The following is a 14,230-nucleotide window of genomic DNA, read 5'->3' as shown; positions in this document are numbered from 1 at the left end:
GATCCCAGGGGATTGTAAATACCTATGTTTAAATGTGTAGGATTAAACAATGTAAGTCGCTTTGGATAAAAGCGTCTGCCAAATGCCTAAATGTAAATGTAATGTAATACAGACTGGCAAACACATATCAACATCCGAACGTCCTACATTCAGAAAAATGAAACGATCTACAAATTTGTCCTCCTATTTTGCATATAAAATGCTAACAATACGGTAATTCTCTAAAGGAGGTAGGAGATATTTATAATATTTGCATACATTAAACATCACGCACTGTAATGGCGAATCCTTTGCTCACGGAGAAGAAAAGATAATGCATTCTTTATCATATCAATGTTTAAAACTATTTCACTAGGAGAAGTATGAACAGAGCTTAAAATAACTAGTGCTTCAAGTTACCACAAAATTTATTTTCGTTGAATTTTTCATTGATATATCATCAGGTTTGTTTAAGTATATTAATAAACTGTATAACACTACTTGCTACTTAAGTAAAGCGTTTGAAATGGCCCAGGATTTAAGCCCTGCAGATTCCACGGCTTACGCTTGACACACGTTGAGGCTTTATAAATATTACCCAGCATCCCACGCTCTGTGATGATTGGGCAGAAAGGACGTGTGCCTGTTATGACACAGCAGAGTGAGATAACACTGACTGCTTTATCCCCACAACACCTTTAACACCCCTCCCTCCTAGATCTCCCTCTTTTTCTCAGTTGGTCAGGGCTGCTATTTTTATATACACGGTCTTGTGACAAACCAGATTTAAATAGATCAATTCTCCAGCTTGTCTCCCCGGTGGAGGTAAAGGGCTGGACGTGGCCATCAAACTCATTTGAGTCACACAGGACTCCTCCTACATGATTGCGGTCAGAACCTTCCTGTCGCTTCGCAGACGGCATCGGGATTTGCACAGTGCAAATTTAGTCTTCACGCCCAAACCGAACAAACACGTTTTACAGAGATGTGAAAGACTGAGTTCTTTAACTATACAGGAGTGAGCTAAGCTCTTGATATACTGTTACTGCAATGCAGAGGAGGTGAAACCAGTGGAATCTGATTCCCATAGAGAAGATGTGCTACAATATTAGCCTTTCTTTCCTTTTGTACAACCATAGAAAAAATGGGAGCTTTTACAAGAACTTTCATTTAATCATCATTTACATGTATTGTGACCATTCAAGTCCAATGTATGTTAAATTTAAACAGAATCAAACCTCAGGAGTGACTTTAAGTCATTCAAGAGCAACGTTAATAGACTGATAGCATGACAAACTGTGATAAAAAAATCGAGATTGTCTCACCAAAAAAATCGATATTTTTTTTATAAATATATGTAGAAATTAAAGCTGCAAGCAGCATTTAGCGGGTTCGAGCAGTCTAAGGCCTCTATTGGCCTTGCCATTGTCAACTAGGCTCAGGAATGGCACCGTAACAAATCCACAACGAATGACACTCTTCCACACCAAGAAATATGACAGAAACGGTTGGTAACTTTTAATACAGACCATGCATGCGTACACTCGTATGCAAAAACGGGCGTAAACCGATAATACCTAAGGGACGAGTGCAATAAACCATTTCTCATGTCTCTATGATGATTTGTTGCAGAGATAGAGATCTTGCTAAACGGTTGCTAAGCTAACCTGTTCGGTTGCCATGGGTGTCAATTAATACCTGTCAATTAATAACACATCAAACCACAAGTCAAACGAACCAAGCCCCGTGTCTTTATAATATTCTACTGCAGAGATGTAGGTCTGGCTAGACGATTGCAAAAAATAATCTGTTTGGTTGCTAAGGGCGTGGCTTGGCAGCTGTCAATTGATAAAGAATGAAGCCATTAGCAAAACAAAGCAACTCCTGTGTCTCCAAAACATTCTATTGCACATATATAGGTCTTTTTTTTAATACAATGCACATTCTTCAAAATAGCTTATTTTGTGTTCTGAAGAATTGATAAAAAAATACGACCAATTTAAATAGATAATTGATTCACATTCATGGTCTGCAACAATATTCCAGAAGACCTTGCCATTTAAGTGATGCTTATTTGGTTGAGTCTGGTGACTCTGAAGGCCATTGGAGTACAGTGAGCTCATTGTCATGTTCAAGAAACCAGTTTGAGATCATTTGAGCTTTCTGACATGGTCGATTTTTTTTACTGCTGGAAGTAGCCATCAAAACATGGACATGGTTGGCAACAATCCTCAGGTGGTATGTGTTATCTAATATATCCCATACCATATATCCAATTGTTTCTCCATTTTGATGCTCGGTTTGAACTTCAGCAAGTGTTTACCACGTCTAGAAGCCAAAATGGATTGAGTTTATGCTATGTGACTGGCTAATTAGCAATTTGACTAGCAAATGATGTATTTATTAAAGACAAGTTTAAAATAGTAATTTTAAATGTATGATATTTCACCTTTTTGACTTTTGTGAAGGCATGCCTCTTCCGATAAGAATCACATGTTGCATGCTTGTTTTGTGTCATAATATGTATAATAGTACTTAATGGCAAGTCAGTTGGATTATTTCTTAAGGAGTAGCGACCTATAACATACTCGTTTCACGCTAATATAATAAAGCACCCTGTTATGGTCACAAAACTAAAAAATACTCAACATATTTTTGATGATTATTGACCTAGAGAGTCCAAAGAAATGTACTGTGGTGGAAATTTTGAAATTGCTTGAAAATCCTTGAACAAGTTAGCAAAAGTAGGTTTTTTACATCATAACCAATAAGTCACAAACAATTTGATAGACATCAATGGTTCAAGAGGCAAAGTTGTTATGAATAAGGAGATCTATCGTTTGATATGAATAGTTTTTGTATTAGTCAAATGTCACGTGACACAGAGTTGTCTAGGCCACCAAAAGACATGTACATTTAGCCATTTTTACTGTTATAGCACCACCTAGTGTCCAAACGCCATGTTATTTTGTATTGGACCTCGGAGTGATGATCTACATATATTTCCCGAGGCATATGATGATATGTTAAGCCGTTCTGGATTTATGGCCATTTAAATGTGATAGGCTCCACCCATTCTTTTATTTTGGCGCCCCTAAGCGACCGTGAAAGGAAATTTCTACTTTTTTTCAATAATTATTTACAAACACTTCCCACAGAAGTCATCTGCATTGTTTTGGTTCCGATCGGTCGAAAATCCAACGACTAGTTTGCGAAGGTAGGTTTTTGACCTCATCAGCGATAACTCACAAACTATTCGATTGACAGAAGTTGTTCCAGAGGCAAAGTTGCTCAGATAGAAGAGTACTATCCTATGATACCAATAGTTTCTGTATATGTCAAATGTCACGTGATACACAATTGTTTAAGCACTCCTAAAGCGTTATTTCGCCCCCCGGTGGCCGAATGAGTTCACATTTCTTACAGACCTTAAAGACCATGAGACGAATAAGCCCAGCGAGCGTTGTTTTGTTCGGCCTCCGTTAACCCGGTCTAATAAGTGCTCAAACTTCATTGGCCAATGGCGGCCATGTTTTTTAAGATACGCCAATGTCCTTTTAGATATTCATGTAGAATGAGACAAAGACACACCATACCAAATAATAAGTCAATCGGGCAAACTGTTGCGTAGTTATGGCCATTTTGTAGCTCATCCAAATTATAGCGCCACCTAGTGGCCAAACGCAGGATTCTTTTTACTGTGACCCCGGATTGAGGGTCTACACATATGTTCCAAGCCCCATGAAGATATATCAAACAGTTCAGGAGTTATGGCCATTTTAGTTCAATATGTTACTTCCGTTTTGGACATTTTTGCGCCCTCTAGCGATGGGGGATGAAAATTTCAACTTTTTTTTAATAATTATTCATATTCACACTCCACAGAACTCATCAGCGTTGGTTTGGTTCCAATAGGGCAAAAATCCAGGGACTAGTTCATTTTTTATTTTTTTCATAAAATGCTAATTAGCGAAAAAATTTGCATACCGGAAATGAATTCGGAGATATACATTTTTTAAGTTTTGAGCCAGTGATTACTCTGATATAAAATACTTGGGTGTGCAACAAACGGTTTAGGAGTAACATGCGTAAACGCGTTTTTTATCGCTGTAGCGCCACCTATGGGTCGATTTGGCTGGCTCCGTGTATCTGAGTAGCGACAAGGACTACAACCATCTGACCAAGTCTCAGCCCTGTCGGCCTTACGGTTTGGGCTGCAGTATCAGTTCTAGGGAAGAAGTATAATAATAATAATAAAACCAACAAATACAATAGGTTTCTAGCCCTTCGGGCTCGAACCCTAAAAATGAACATGAACGTGTTTTCTTTGCAGGATTTGAGGTCTGAATAAATACACAATATCTTTTTTGTTATTCAGACCTGTTTTTTTTTATTTGAGAGGGATATTATTGGTAGTTCACAGAATGAAATGGAATTGATCTTTTGACCTAAACACATACCTAGAAATAGTAAATTTTCAGAAAACTGAAAATCATTTCGAAAAGGATTTTTATTCTACGACTGTATATATACAGTATGTAAATACAGAATTAAAGTGAATCTTTCAATTGAAGATTGTTGATATCCATTCAATTTTTCTTTTTGTCCCACAGGAAATCGTAAACTTCAACTGTCGTAAATTAGTGGCCACCATGCCCTTGTTTGCGAACGCAGACCCCAACTTCGTGACTGGAATGCTGAGTAAACTCAAGTTCGAAGTCTTCCAGCCCAACGATTACATCATTCGTGAGGGGACCGTGGGTAAAAAGATGTACTTCATTCAGCACGGAGTGGCAAGCGTCATGACCAAATTCAGCAAAGAGCTCAAACTCACCGACGGATCTTACTTTGGAGGTCAGTTGATAAATGCTCTCTTTGTTTTGCTTCAGTCTACAACATCTACGTCAAATGATTTCCTCATTACACCTGGTTAAATTTGTTTAGCAATCACAGTAATCTTCTGCGTTGGTAGTGGGCATGTCGAGGACAAATCCTAAATTATTCCAAAACTAAACATTGAAAAAGTTTCTTCCTAATGTAATATTTAGTAGCATAATCCATCCATTTAAATCATGTTTAAACTTCCTTCCCAGGGAATACACATAGGCCTACTGATAAAATATACAGATTAAATATATACTATGTTACTTTTGATAAAAATTTCATTATATGCATACTTGTAAAGTTTTGCTCTGGAAAACAATGAACAAAAAGTCATGAATGCTTTAGTAAGTTACCAGGCTGCTGAATTCCAGTCAAATGTCTACAATAACAGTGTTATCATACTTTTTATTTTGTCTGTAATGCACTTTAGGTTTCTTTATCCATCATGTCACATTATGAACATTATGGTTTAATGATTTGTCACAGAAAAGACTTCTGAACAAAGGCCTTTTGACTTCCTGTCTTAACTGAGAGTAAATCACAGTCGTGCAGTGTTTTTTAATTCAGAGATTATGTCATAAATGACCTTGGTGGGTTTTTTTCAGTCTTACCTAAGCCTTACGAGTGTGGGAATGAAAATTCATATCAAATCATATTCTTCTCAAAATTCATGAAGGTTGCGCCCGCTCTACCGTGGTACACTGCGATGCAAACCACCTGCTCCAGTGGAAAACCATCTGCTAGTGGTATTTTGGCCCCTAGCAGGAACACTGTTGTGTGTGTTTGTGTGTGAGGTTGCACGTGTGTCAAAGTGCCTGGCAGTGTCAGCAAATCTCTTCCCCATCACTGCGTTGTGATAGATACAAACATCCTACAAACACATGCAGGGATACACAATACACACACTCACAAATTAATGAGTTACATTGACTTAAACTTTGTTTAGTTGATGTGGATAAAGTATTTTTTTGAGAGTAAAAACAATTTTCACCCTCATGTCAATTAAAACCTTTAGTATGAATCTTCTGGAACACAAAAGTCAATGCGGGCCAGCTTTGTTTGGTTACCAATGTTCTTCATAATATCTTCTTTTGTGTTCTTCAGAAGAAAGAATTCAAAGATGTTTCAAATGACCAGAGGATGAGGAAATAATAAATAAAAATCTCCCCTTTTTTATCTTTCTGATTTTAAATTTTTTGGTCAAACACTTACTTCCAGCCTTTTGGCCTTTTTTCAAATGTATACAATACATATTTACATTTTTTATAATTGTTTTGTTGTTTGGCCAATCGGACATGGAAATCACAACATGTGGCCTAGTAGACTTGAGAGGTCGATTAAGGTAAGAGGCGGTTAAGGTGAAGCATCACTATAAATCAGGCAATCCCATCCATCGGCTTATAGCTGGGATATACGCCAAACAATGGACTTCCAAAGTGCTAAGGTCAAGTGTCATCTCCATTAACAGAGGCCCGGGAGGAGAGCAAGCTGATTGGACGGCTTTTCATGTGGGCGAGACAAACACATTCACACATTCGCTAGTTTATGTGCGAACTCTTTCAGGCACTCGTCCACCGTTGGCACCAGGCCACACATATACATATAAAAAAAATGCTTCTGGAAATTTCAGAATGTTTCATCATATTTTCTGTCCAATCTCAATAATCTTCTCTTTGTCTCCACTTCTCAATCACTCCCCCATCATTAAGCGATACACATGCAGTGACATTTCAGACTAATGAACCAATTAAAATGAGAAGAGTTGGCACCAACTACTCTTGTCACCCTCACCTTTACCCTGCACTGCAGGGAGTTTTAGTGAAGCAAGAGATGGTCATTTTCCATTAAAATACTCCAACACCTTGTTTCCAATCCCGGCTTGAAAGCGTTGTTAACATGTCCCGCAGGCTCCGTACACACATCCTGTTTTTATTTTCCTCTCCTGTCCAGGACAAATATCAAGGGCATCATCTTGAAAATCTTTGAATATATTTGTTGCAAATGTAGGACTTTGCATCCTGATCGACAAGGACAGATTTCTAGTTTTCTCAGTAGTCATATGCTATTCACTCCAATTCCAGATTACAGAAATTACATATAAAGGTGTCCATGCATATCTCAAGGTGAAATGGGTAGTTCCCTGATAGAGGGAACGAGACGTTGTGTCCCCATCTGTCGTTCTTGACACAATGTCGAGAGACCGACAGAAAGGGAACGTCTTGGTTACGTATGTAACCTCAGTTCCCTGGGAACTGAGTTACATAAGTAACCAAGATGTTTTTTTAAGATGCAATCTGTAACTTTTGCCTCTCTTTGCCATCTCTGTTTAAAACAAAATTGCAATTTACTTTACGTACACAAGGATAAATGATAACTGTTGCAAAATCCACCGTGATAGAAAAATATAATAATTTTAAAAAATATAATATTTTTTTTCTTACTTTAGTGGTCAACAAGACTTTTACCGCTGAGAGCACAGAGCTTATGTTAAATTGAGAAATATTTCAAGTATTATTGTCATGCATAATATATATTCAATGTATAATTTAAATTGATTATAATTCAGTATAATTATAGTATAAAAATATAATTAACTTTTTTATTGTTGTTATTTTTTAAAAATGACAACTGCAGCAAAATCCAATTTGACAGAAAAATTGTACCCAAAAAGTTGCCTTTTTTACTTGCTTAATGACTGATTTTGTTTATTTTAAACCAAAATAAAGGTGTGGATTTCAGATTTACATTTAAAGATTTTTTTCTCCAGATAGATTAAGACAAATTGTGGACAAGTTTAAACTCTCAATAACTCCATAAACCCTTTTAATCATTGTTTGTTTGAAATATGTCTAGACATTGACTGTTTAAAATCCTAAAATCACAAATGGGTTCTTCAAAAATCTTATCAAGCAGACAACACATGGAAGCTACAAAATCTGTGAATATTTTTCAAATGCTAAAGCTGCAAAATGTATTTTAAAAATGGAAGATTAGATTCACAATTGCAATTACCCGAATCGTATCTTCTCTTCAAGGTTTGCTTTTCTGCTAATCCATATGGATTTGATGATATATATATATTTATATGATATATAAAATCTTTTTTTATAATGTCTATCTTCCAACAGAGATCTGCCTCTTGACAAAAGGTCGTCGTACGGCCAGCGTCCGTGCAGACACATACTGCCGCCTTTTCTCACTGTCTGTCGATCATTTCAATGAAGTCTTGGAAGAGTACCCCATGATGCGACGCGCTTTCGAGACCGTGGCTATCGACCGCTTGGACCGCATCGGTAAGACCTCAGTGTCAACTCTCATCTCTTCTCATGCTTGTATCTTGTGTGTGTTTGTGTGTCCGCTCTGTTCTTCATTTTCTTCATTGCACTTTAGTCGTTATCATTGTGTCGCATGATGTGTGCAGTATATCCCTGCTGGAAAATACAGCTTAAATGGTAGATGTGTTTTGGAAAAGAGGTCTAAACTGGTCATTAGTTAGTCAGTTTGTAGACCATCTTGGATTACCAGTTTAAGGTGGTCAAGCTAAGTAACTCAAACCAGATACCGGTTCCAAAACACAACACTAAGACAAGCTGGATTTTTTTGGCTGGGCATGCTATCTTATTTTCTCTCTTTCTTTGTCCAAACGTCTTAAATGGATTATAGCAGGTAAACTGTATAAATTAGTAATTGTGAACTGCTAGTGTTGATTAAGTGGTCTGTCGGTGTGCAATAGTGCATGTAGCTGCCCGGCACAGGGCTGCTCGCCCTGCTGGTTTGTTTCAGTGTCATCCCGAATGGACGCATGGAGGGTGAATGGAGGCAAACCCTCACCAGCATGAGCCTCCGTTCCACCCTCCCACCTTGCACACCTGGGTATGAGCACCACCCCGCCCCCTCCTTGACCCTTGCAGCAGCAGATCACCCCCTTGAGGGGATTGCACTCATGGGCAAGGGCTCTTAAAAATTACAAATTCACTTAGAACCAGTTCTTCACATGTAAGCGTAGCTCCCATGTATTTTTATTTTTAATTTCGCAAAGCAGTGAAATCATAATTATTATAACAGGCATTTGTTGTCAATTTCCGAATGGTGTAATAAATGTGCAATTTTTTTTATAAATCACATCAACATCCATGAACGACACTGATAACATTAATATTTTAAAGATCACATTTTTTGGGGGGGGGAAGTCAGTAATTTCAGGTATATTTTATTGAATGTTCTTCTCCGTGCCTTTGCAGAATATTAGAAGGTGAGCAGTATGTTGTACCATCTTCACTGCAGAAATATTTTTTTATTAATATGTGTGTCCAGTTTTCAAGTTCAAATATCTTACATTATTAAATCAAGGTTTCTCTTCTTGAAGCAAAAAAATATATAAAAATATTACATTATCAAAAATTATCAGAACGAAGTGAGCTCTGTATAACATATATAGATGTATAATCAATAGAAAAAATGACAATGGGGAAAGATACACTTTCCAATACATTTTTCAGAAAAGTCGCATCTGAAGTAAATGTGTTTTCATTTAAGAATGTTTAGATATTTGTTCTGTAAACAAATTAATCAATTATAAGTCAAAAAAATGTTTTTGCAGTGTAAAAAATAGTCCCTGTAGCTGAATTATTGTATTTATAGCGCACAGTGCTATTGTGGTAGCAGAATGAATCGTTTCTGGTTATAGCATCCCTACTACACCCAAATCCATCACCACTCACGCTTTCTTTATAGAAAAACAAAAAAAACATTCAAATTGGAACAATGCAATAGAAAAATGAGAAATTATTTAAGACAGATAACGGTTCTGTAATATATTATTCTTTATCTCATTGTGGAAGTACAGGCCAATGTTCATCATGAATTTGAATTGTGTTGAATTCAAATGTGAGCTAACACATTCTGAACATTCGTAGAACACCGCTCTGATGTTCTGCACCATCCGGCGGGTTTGGTCGATGACCTTGTCACTAGTTTCTTGACTCTGTCAGCGAGTAGTGACCATGAGCTTTGTTACTCTTCGCCCAACATTTCCATAAATCTTTTATTCAGTAAAGATATCTGACTGGTTTGTGATAGAAAGGACTATATCTGAAATTCAGTGGTCACATCCTAGCATAGCTCATATTTTTTATATAATTTTTTTATATTTTGTAATATACCGTATTATTGGAAAAGGGGGTTGATATGATTTAATTCAGTACACCAGAGTAAAATGTGTGTTTTATCTTTTGATTTCGCAGTTCATAAGATAAGACCTGAAGATAGGATAAGATGTGACCTGGAAAGTCAAAGTAAATTGTTTCTCCTATAAGCATATGAATCGGTTATGATGATTACTAATATAGCATGAAGCTCTGCGTACATTTGAGTGCATGAAAAATAAATTCCTTTCCACGTTCTTTGGTTATAGAAATATTGAGTTGAGAGCATTTTTTACCCTCTTGCCTGCAACCCGGCCCTATACGTTATTCATTTTTAAATTTTAAAGTTTCTATTTCTTTGTTTTCTAAATTCTGGCATGCTGCTATTGACTTGCCTTGCACTAAAAGTCAGATTGGATTGGTTTGGATCGATGCGCCCACACCACTGTGACACGCAAGTCACAGCCAGTCAATAACAGATAAGAATTGACATGATCAGGCCAATCAAATCAAACAGATCCCCAAGAGGACAGTATGCATAACGCTGTCAGATTTTCAAACTCAAATCGTATCTGCACCCATCTCCGTTTGTGGCTTAGATGTTATCACTCTTCAGAGTCGATTAACGTCGGCCACAACACGAGATGGTCAAAGCTTTTTTCCATTCATGTGGAGAACAGGCTTGTTTTTCTGCAACTTGCCAGCCCTCATCCAAGTGATTTGCCACTAGCCAAACTAAAACAAGGGGTCTTGTCTCATACAAGGGAAAAATACGGACCGTGACATGATTGAGTCGTGCTCCATGTACCTTTTTTTGGACTGCAAATGCTTGTCTCGTCCTAACCGAAAGAATTTGACAAAACCAAGAGAATAGAAGCATAACCATGCATTAACCGGAATGACATGTCTGTGCAATTGATGTATCTATCTTTATTCAAAAATTATTTGACCAGGAGCCCCTCTTGAGATGAGCTCATCTCGTTTTCAAGAGTGTCCTGGCCGACCAGTAGGCAGCAGGTAAATTCCACATGACGATCCAGATTTTCCCCCTCACATGTGAATTGATCCACAGGCTTAATGCAGCCAGCATGCATTCATTCAGTGGACCTCAAAACAAATCAGAGCTGATAAGAGTGCCATTGTGAGTTAAATGAAAGTTGCATGCTATTGTTTAAGTCAAGGCAAATAGGTCTATTCCCTTTCTTGTTTGGACGTATGTCTGTTTTTAGGAGAGTCAGTGCATGCAAACTGTTTTATTAAAACATTCAAAAGGTAAGGCAAGATAATGATGAAACACTGGGGCTTGATATTAAAAGACTCCATTTTGTGGAATAATTATTATACAATTTTGTTCATATATTTAAAGGGAAGATGAAAATTGTTATTGTTTACTCACCCTAATCATGCTATTTCAAACATGTATGACTTTCTTTCTTGGAACACCAAAGGGGAAACTTTGAAGATATTTGTAAGGTCGCTCTGGAGCTTTCGAGCTTTTGAAGTAAAAAGTCAAACTCAATGATTTATTTAAAAAGAAAGAAAACCATATAGCTTTGGAAAGAGGGTAAGTAAATAACAACATTTTGATTTCTGGGTAACCATTACAATATTTACTCATCTAGTTCTTTTTCAATGACTTTGCCAGTTCTTTGTGGTTGAAAAAAATCATTCTACAGATCAAACCCATAATGTCCGTTTTCTTATGGCCAATGAAAAATGTCATAACATTTGGCCACCTTGGAATAATAAGGTTCTATCTGCATTCTGAACAGAGATATTGAGCTTCAAAGTTTTTTTTTGTTTACTGAAACATTACATAATGTAAATAAGTCAATATCTAAATAACTCGATTGTGACACAAATGTCAGATAGAACCTTTTCATTTCAAGGTGACGACTGATGTCCATGATGTTTCCAGGTTTTCAGTGACCAATGGGATCCTGTCTGGTGACACACCTAAATAACATCGGTCATAACATCACACATAGTTTCTAAAACATAAGCTTTTCTTCTCCAGCCTATTTATAGCTACGGTCCAAACGTCACAGCCACCTGGCAAGGTGCTTGTGCTCAATGAGGTGCCGGGTTTACAGCTCACCACATTCAACTCATTAATTAGAGAAGACAGACTCCAGGTTATTAGACGTCTTTAATGACACAGATACAGAAGATGCCAGCCCGGCACCAGAAGAATGCAGAGAGCTAATATCTCTGAGAGAACGTTCCGTTCCATTGAATGTCTAAGAACATTTACACAGAATTACATATTTCTCCTTATAAGCCCTTAAATGGATAGTTCATTCAAAATTGAAAAATCTGTCATCATTTACCTGCCCTCAGGTTGTTTGAAACCTGTTTACATTTATTTGTTGCTTTGAACACAGAGAAAGATATTTTGAAGAATGTTAGCAATTTTCGATTCTGGGACATAATCCACTACCATAGTAGGAAAAAAAATATTTTCTTCTGTTGAAAACATAATGAGATATTTTGAAGAATTTAGGAAAATAAAAGAGTTCTCGGGCACATTTGACTGCCATTTAATTTTTCCAACTATATGGTAGTCAATGATGGCCGGAAATGAAAATGACTAACATTCTTCCAAATATCTTTCTTAGTGTTCATCGGAACAAAGTTATTTATATAGGTATGAAATTACAAAAGGTGTAAATGGTGACCGAATTTCCATTTTGGATGAACTATCCCTTTAATAGGTTTTGTTCTGAAACTTTGGATTACTGTGAAATCAATGTTGAAGCAATGTTCAGAATGTCTTGCTTTTGAAAACCTGGCTTTTTTCTTTTTTTAAAAAGGCTCTTTTACTTTTTCTATTCTTTACTTGAAGGGATAGTTCACCCAAAAATACAAATTCTGTCATCATTTACCTGCCTTCTAGTTGTTCCATACTTCTAAAGATGTGTTTGATCACAAAGAAAGATATTTGGAAGAATGTTAGCAACTGACAGTTCTGTGGCACCATTGACTAGTAGGTAAAATTAAAATGGTTGTCAAAGGTGCCCCAGAACTGTTTGCTTTCCTAAATTCCACAAAATATCTACTTTTGTGTTCAACAGAACGAAAAAATGACAAAATAATATTCCTACTATGGTTAATGGTGCCTCAAAATTGGGGGTTGGCAACCTTATTCCAAATTTCCTTTATGTGTTGAATCGAACAAAGACATGTATACAGATTTGAAATAACTAGAAGGTGAGTAAATGAAGAAGCCTTTCATTTTAGGGTAAAATGTTTATTTAAATAAAGTAACCAAGATTATATAAATGTATGATTTTCTATAAATGGGTTCAAAACCAAACAAAATTCAGTTAAATTCAAATGTATTTCTATAGCGTTTTTTATTTATTTATAATTTTGCATTGTTGCAAAGCAGATTTACAGTAAATACATGCTGGAACAAAGGGAAGAAATCATAGAAAACAGAAAAAACCTGAAATATAATAATAGATGGAATTGTTGCAATTTTTCATGAGTTGTACAGTACATTAGTGATGAAAAAATAACTGCCTGTATCAGACCCTTATATGCGTAATGCTTTGTGTCAAGTTATGCGTGTTATTTTTCAATACATCAGTAGTGATAAAAAACACCAGAAAGTTTCTTCTAAAATAAACTTTAGACCTTAAAATGTTGCAGGACATCTACAGAACACGTTGAAACCCTTTGAGACCAGTTTTTAATATAAATCTGAAGCTAGAGGTCTGGAAGCCCATCCCCTTTAAGAATCCCCAAATCAATGAATAACACGATCAACTCCTCATTCACAGAATTCATCATCCCTCCATACGTCTTTTCAGGCAACACGTAAGTCTGATAAAAAGTAGGTGTGTTGCTTTAGAGGTAGACAGTATCTGTATTTAATTGGATTCTATTCACTGTGGCTGCCGGTGAATTACACATCATAGCTTTTTCCATAGCTAAGACGATTTCCTAAATGCGGGTTCCAGACGTCATGGGGCAAACAGTTCGCACCATTGTGCGTATTTTGACATTCAAGAACACATCAGGTGTGTAAAGCCGAAGTCTCACAGAAGTCTCAAGGGAGGAAATGTGATTGTGTACACTGTATTCCTGTCCGTCTGAATGAGGGTTCTTGTTGAGACCTGACTTCTTTCTCAAGTGACGCTGCATTTCTCATTTTCCGCTTCGGCTGATAGAGGATGATATCAGCGCTGAAACTCACCTCTGTGTTATTGGTTATTGAT

The 14,230-nt window shown here is 36.8% G+C and overlaps 1 protein-coding gene across 2 annotated transcripts in view; it reads left to right on the top strand.

Annotated features, from left to right (window-relative positions):
- LOC130407701 (potassium/sodium hyperpolarization-activated cyclic nucleotide-gated channel 1) overlaps positions 1 to 14,230 on the top strand; it is a 76,807-nt gene that overhangs the window by 55,473 nt on the left and 7,104 nt on the right. Inside the window, exons 6-8 of one of the 2 annotated variants that reach the window (XM_056730852.1) lie at positions 4,593 to 4,833; positions 7,992 to 8,156; positions 10,107 to 10,157. In XM_056730852.1, the coding sequence (XP_056586830.1) occupies positions 4,593 to 4,833; positions 7,992 to 8,156; positions 10,107 to 10,157 (457 nt within the window). The remainder of the gene's footprint in view (positions 1 to 4,592; positions 4,834 to 7,991; positions 8,157 to 10,106; positions 10,158 to 14,230) is intronic. The other variant, XM_056730853.1, reaches the window with a different exon arrangement.

The sequence above is a fragment of the Triplophysa dalaica genome, chromosome 19 (genome assembly GCF_015846415.1).
Source record: "Triplophysa dalaica isolate WHDGS20190420 chromosome 19, ASM1584641v1, whole genome shotgun sequence".
Classification (NCBI taxonomy): Eukaryota; Metazoa; Chordata; class Actinopteri; order Cypriniformes; family Nemacheilidae; genus Triplophysa; species Triplophysa dalaica.
This window is presented reverse-complemented; position numbering and strand designations above follow the sequence as displayed.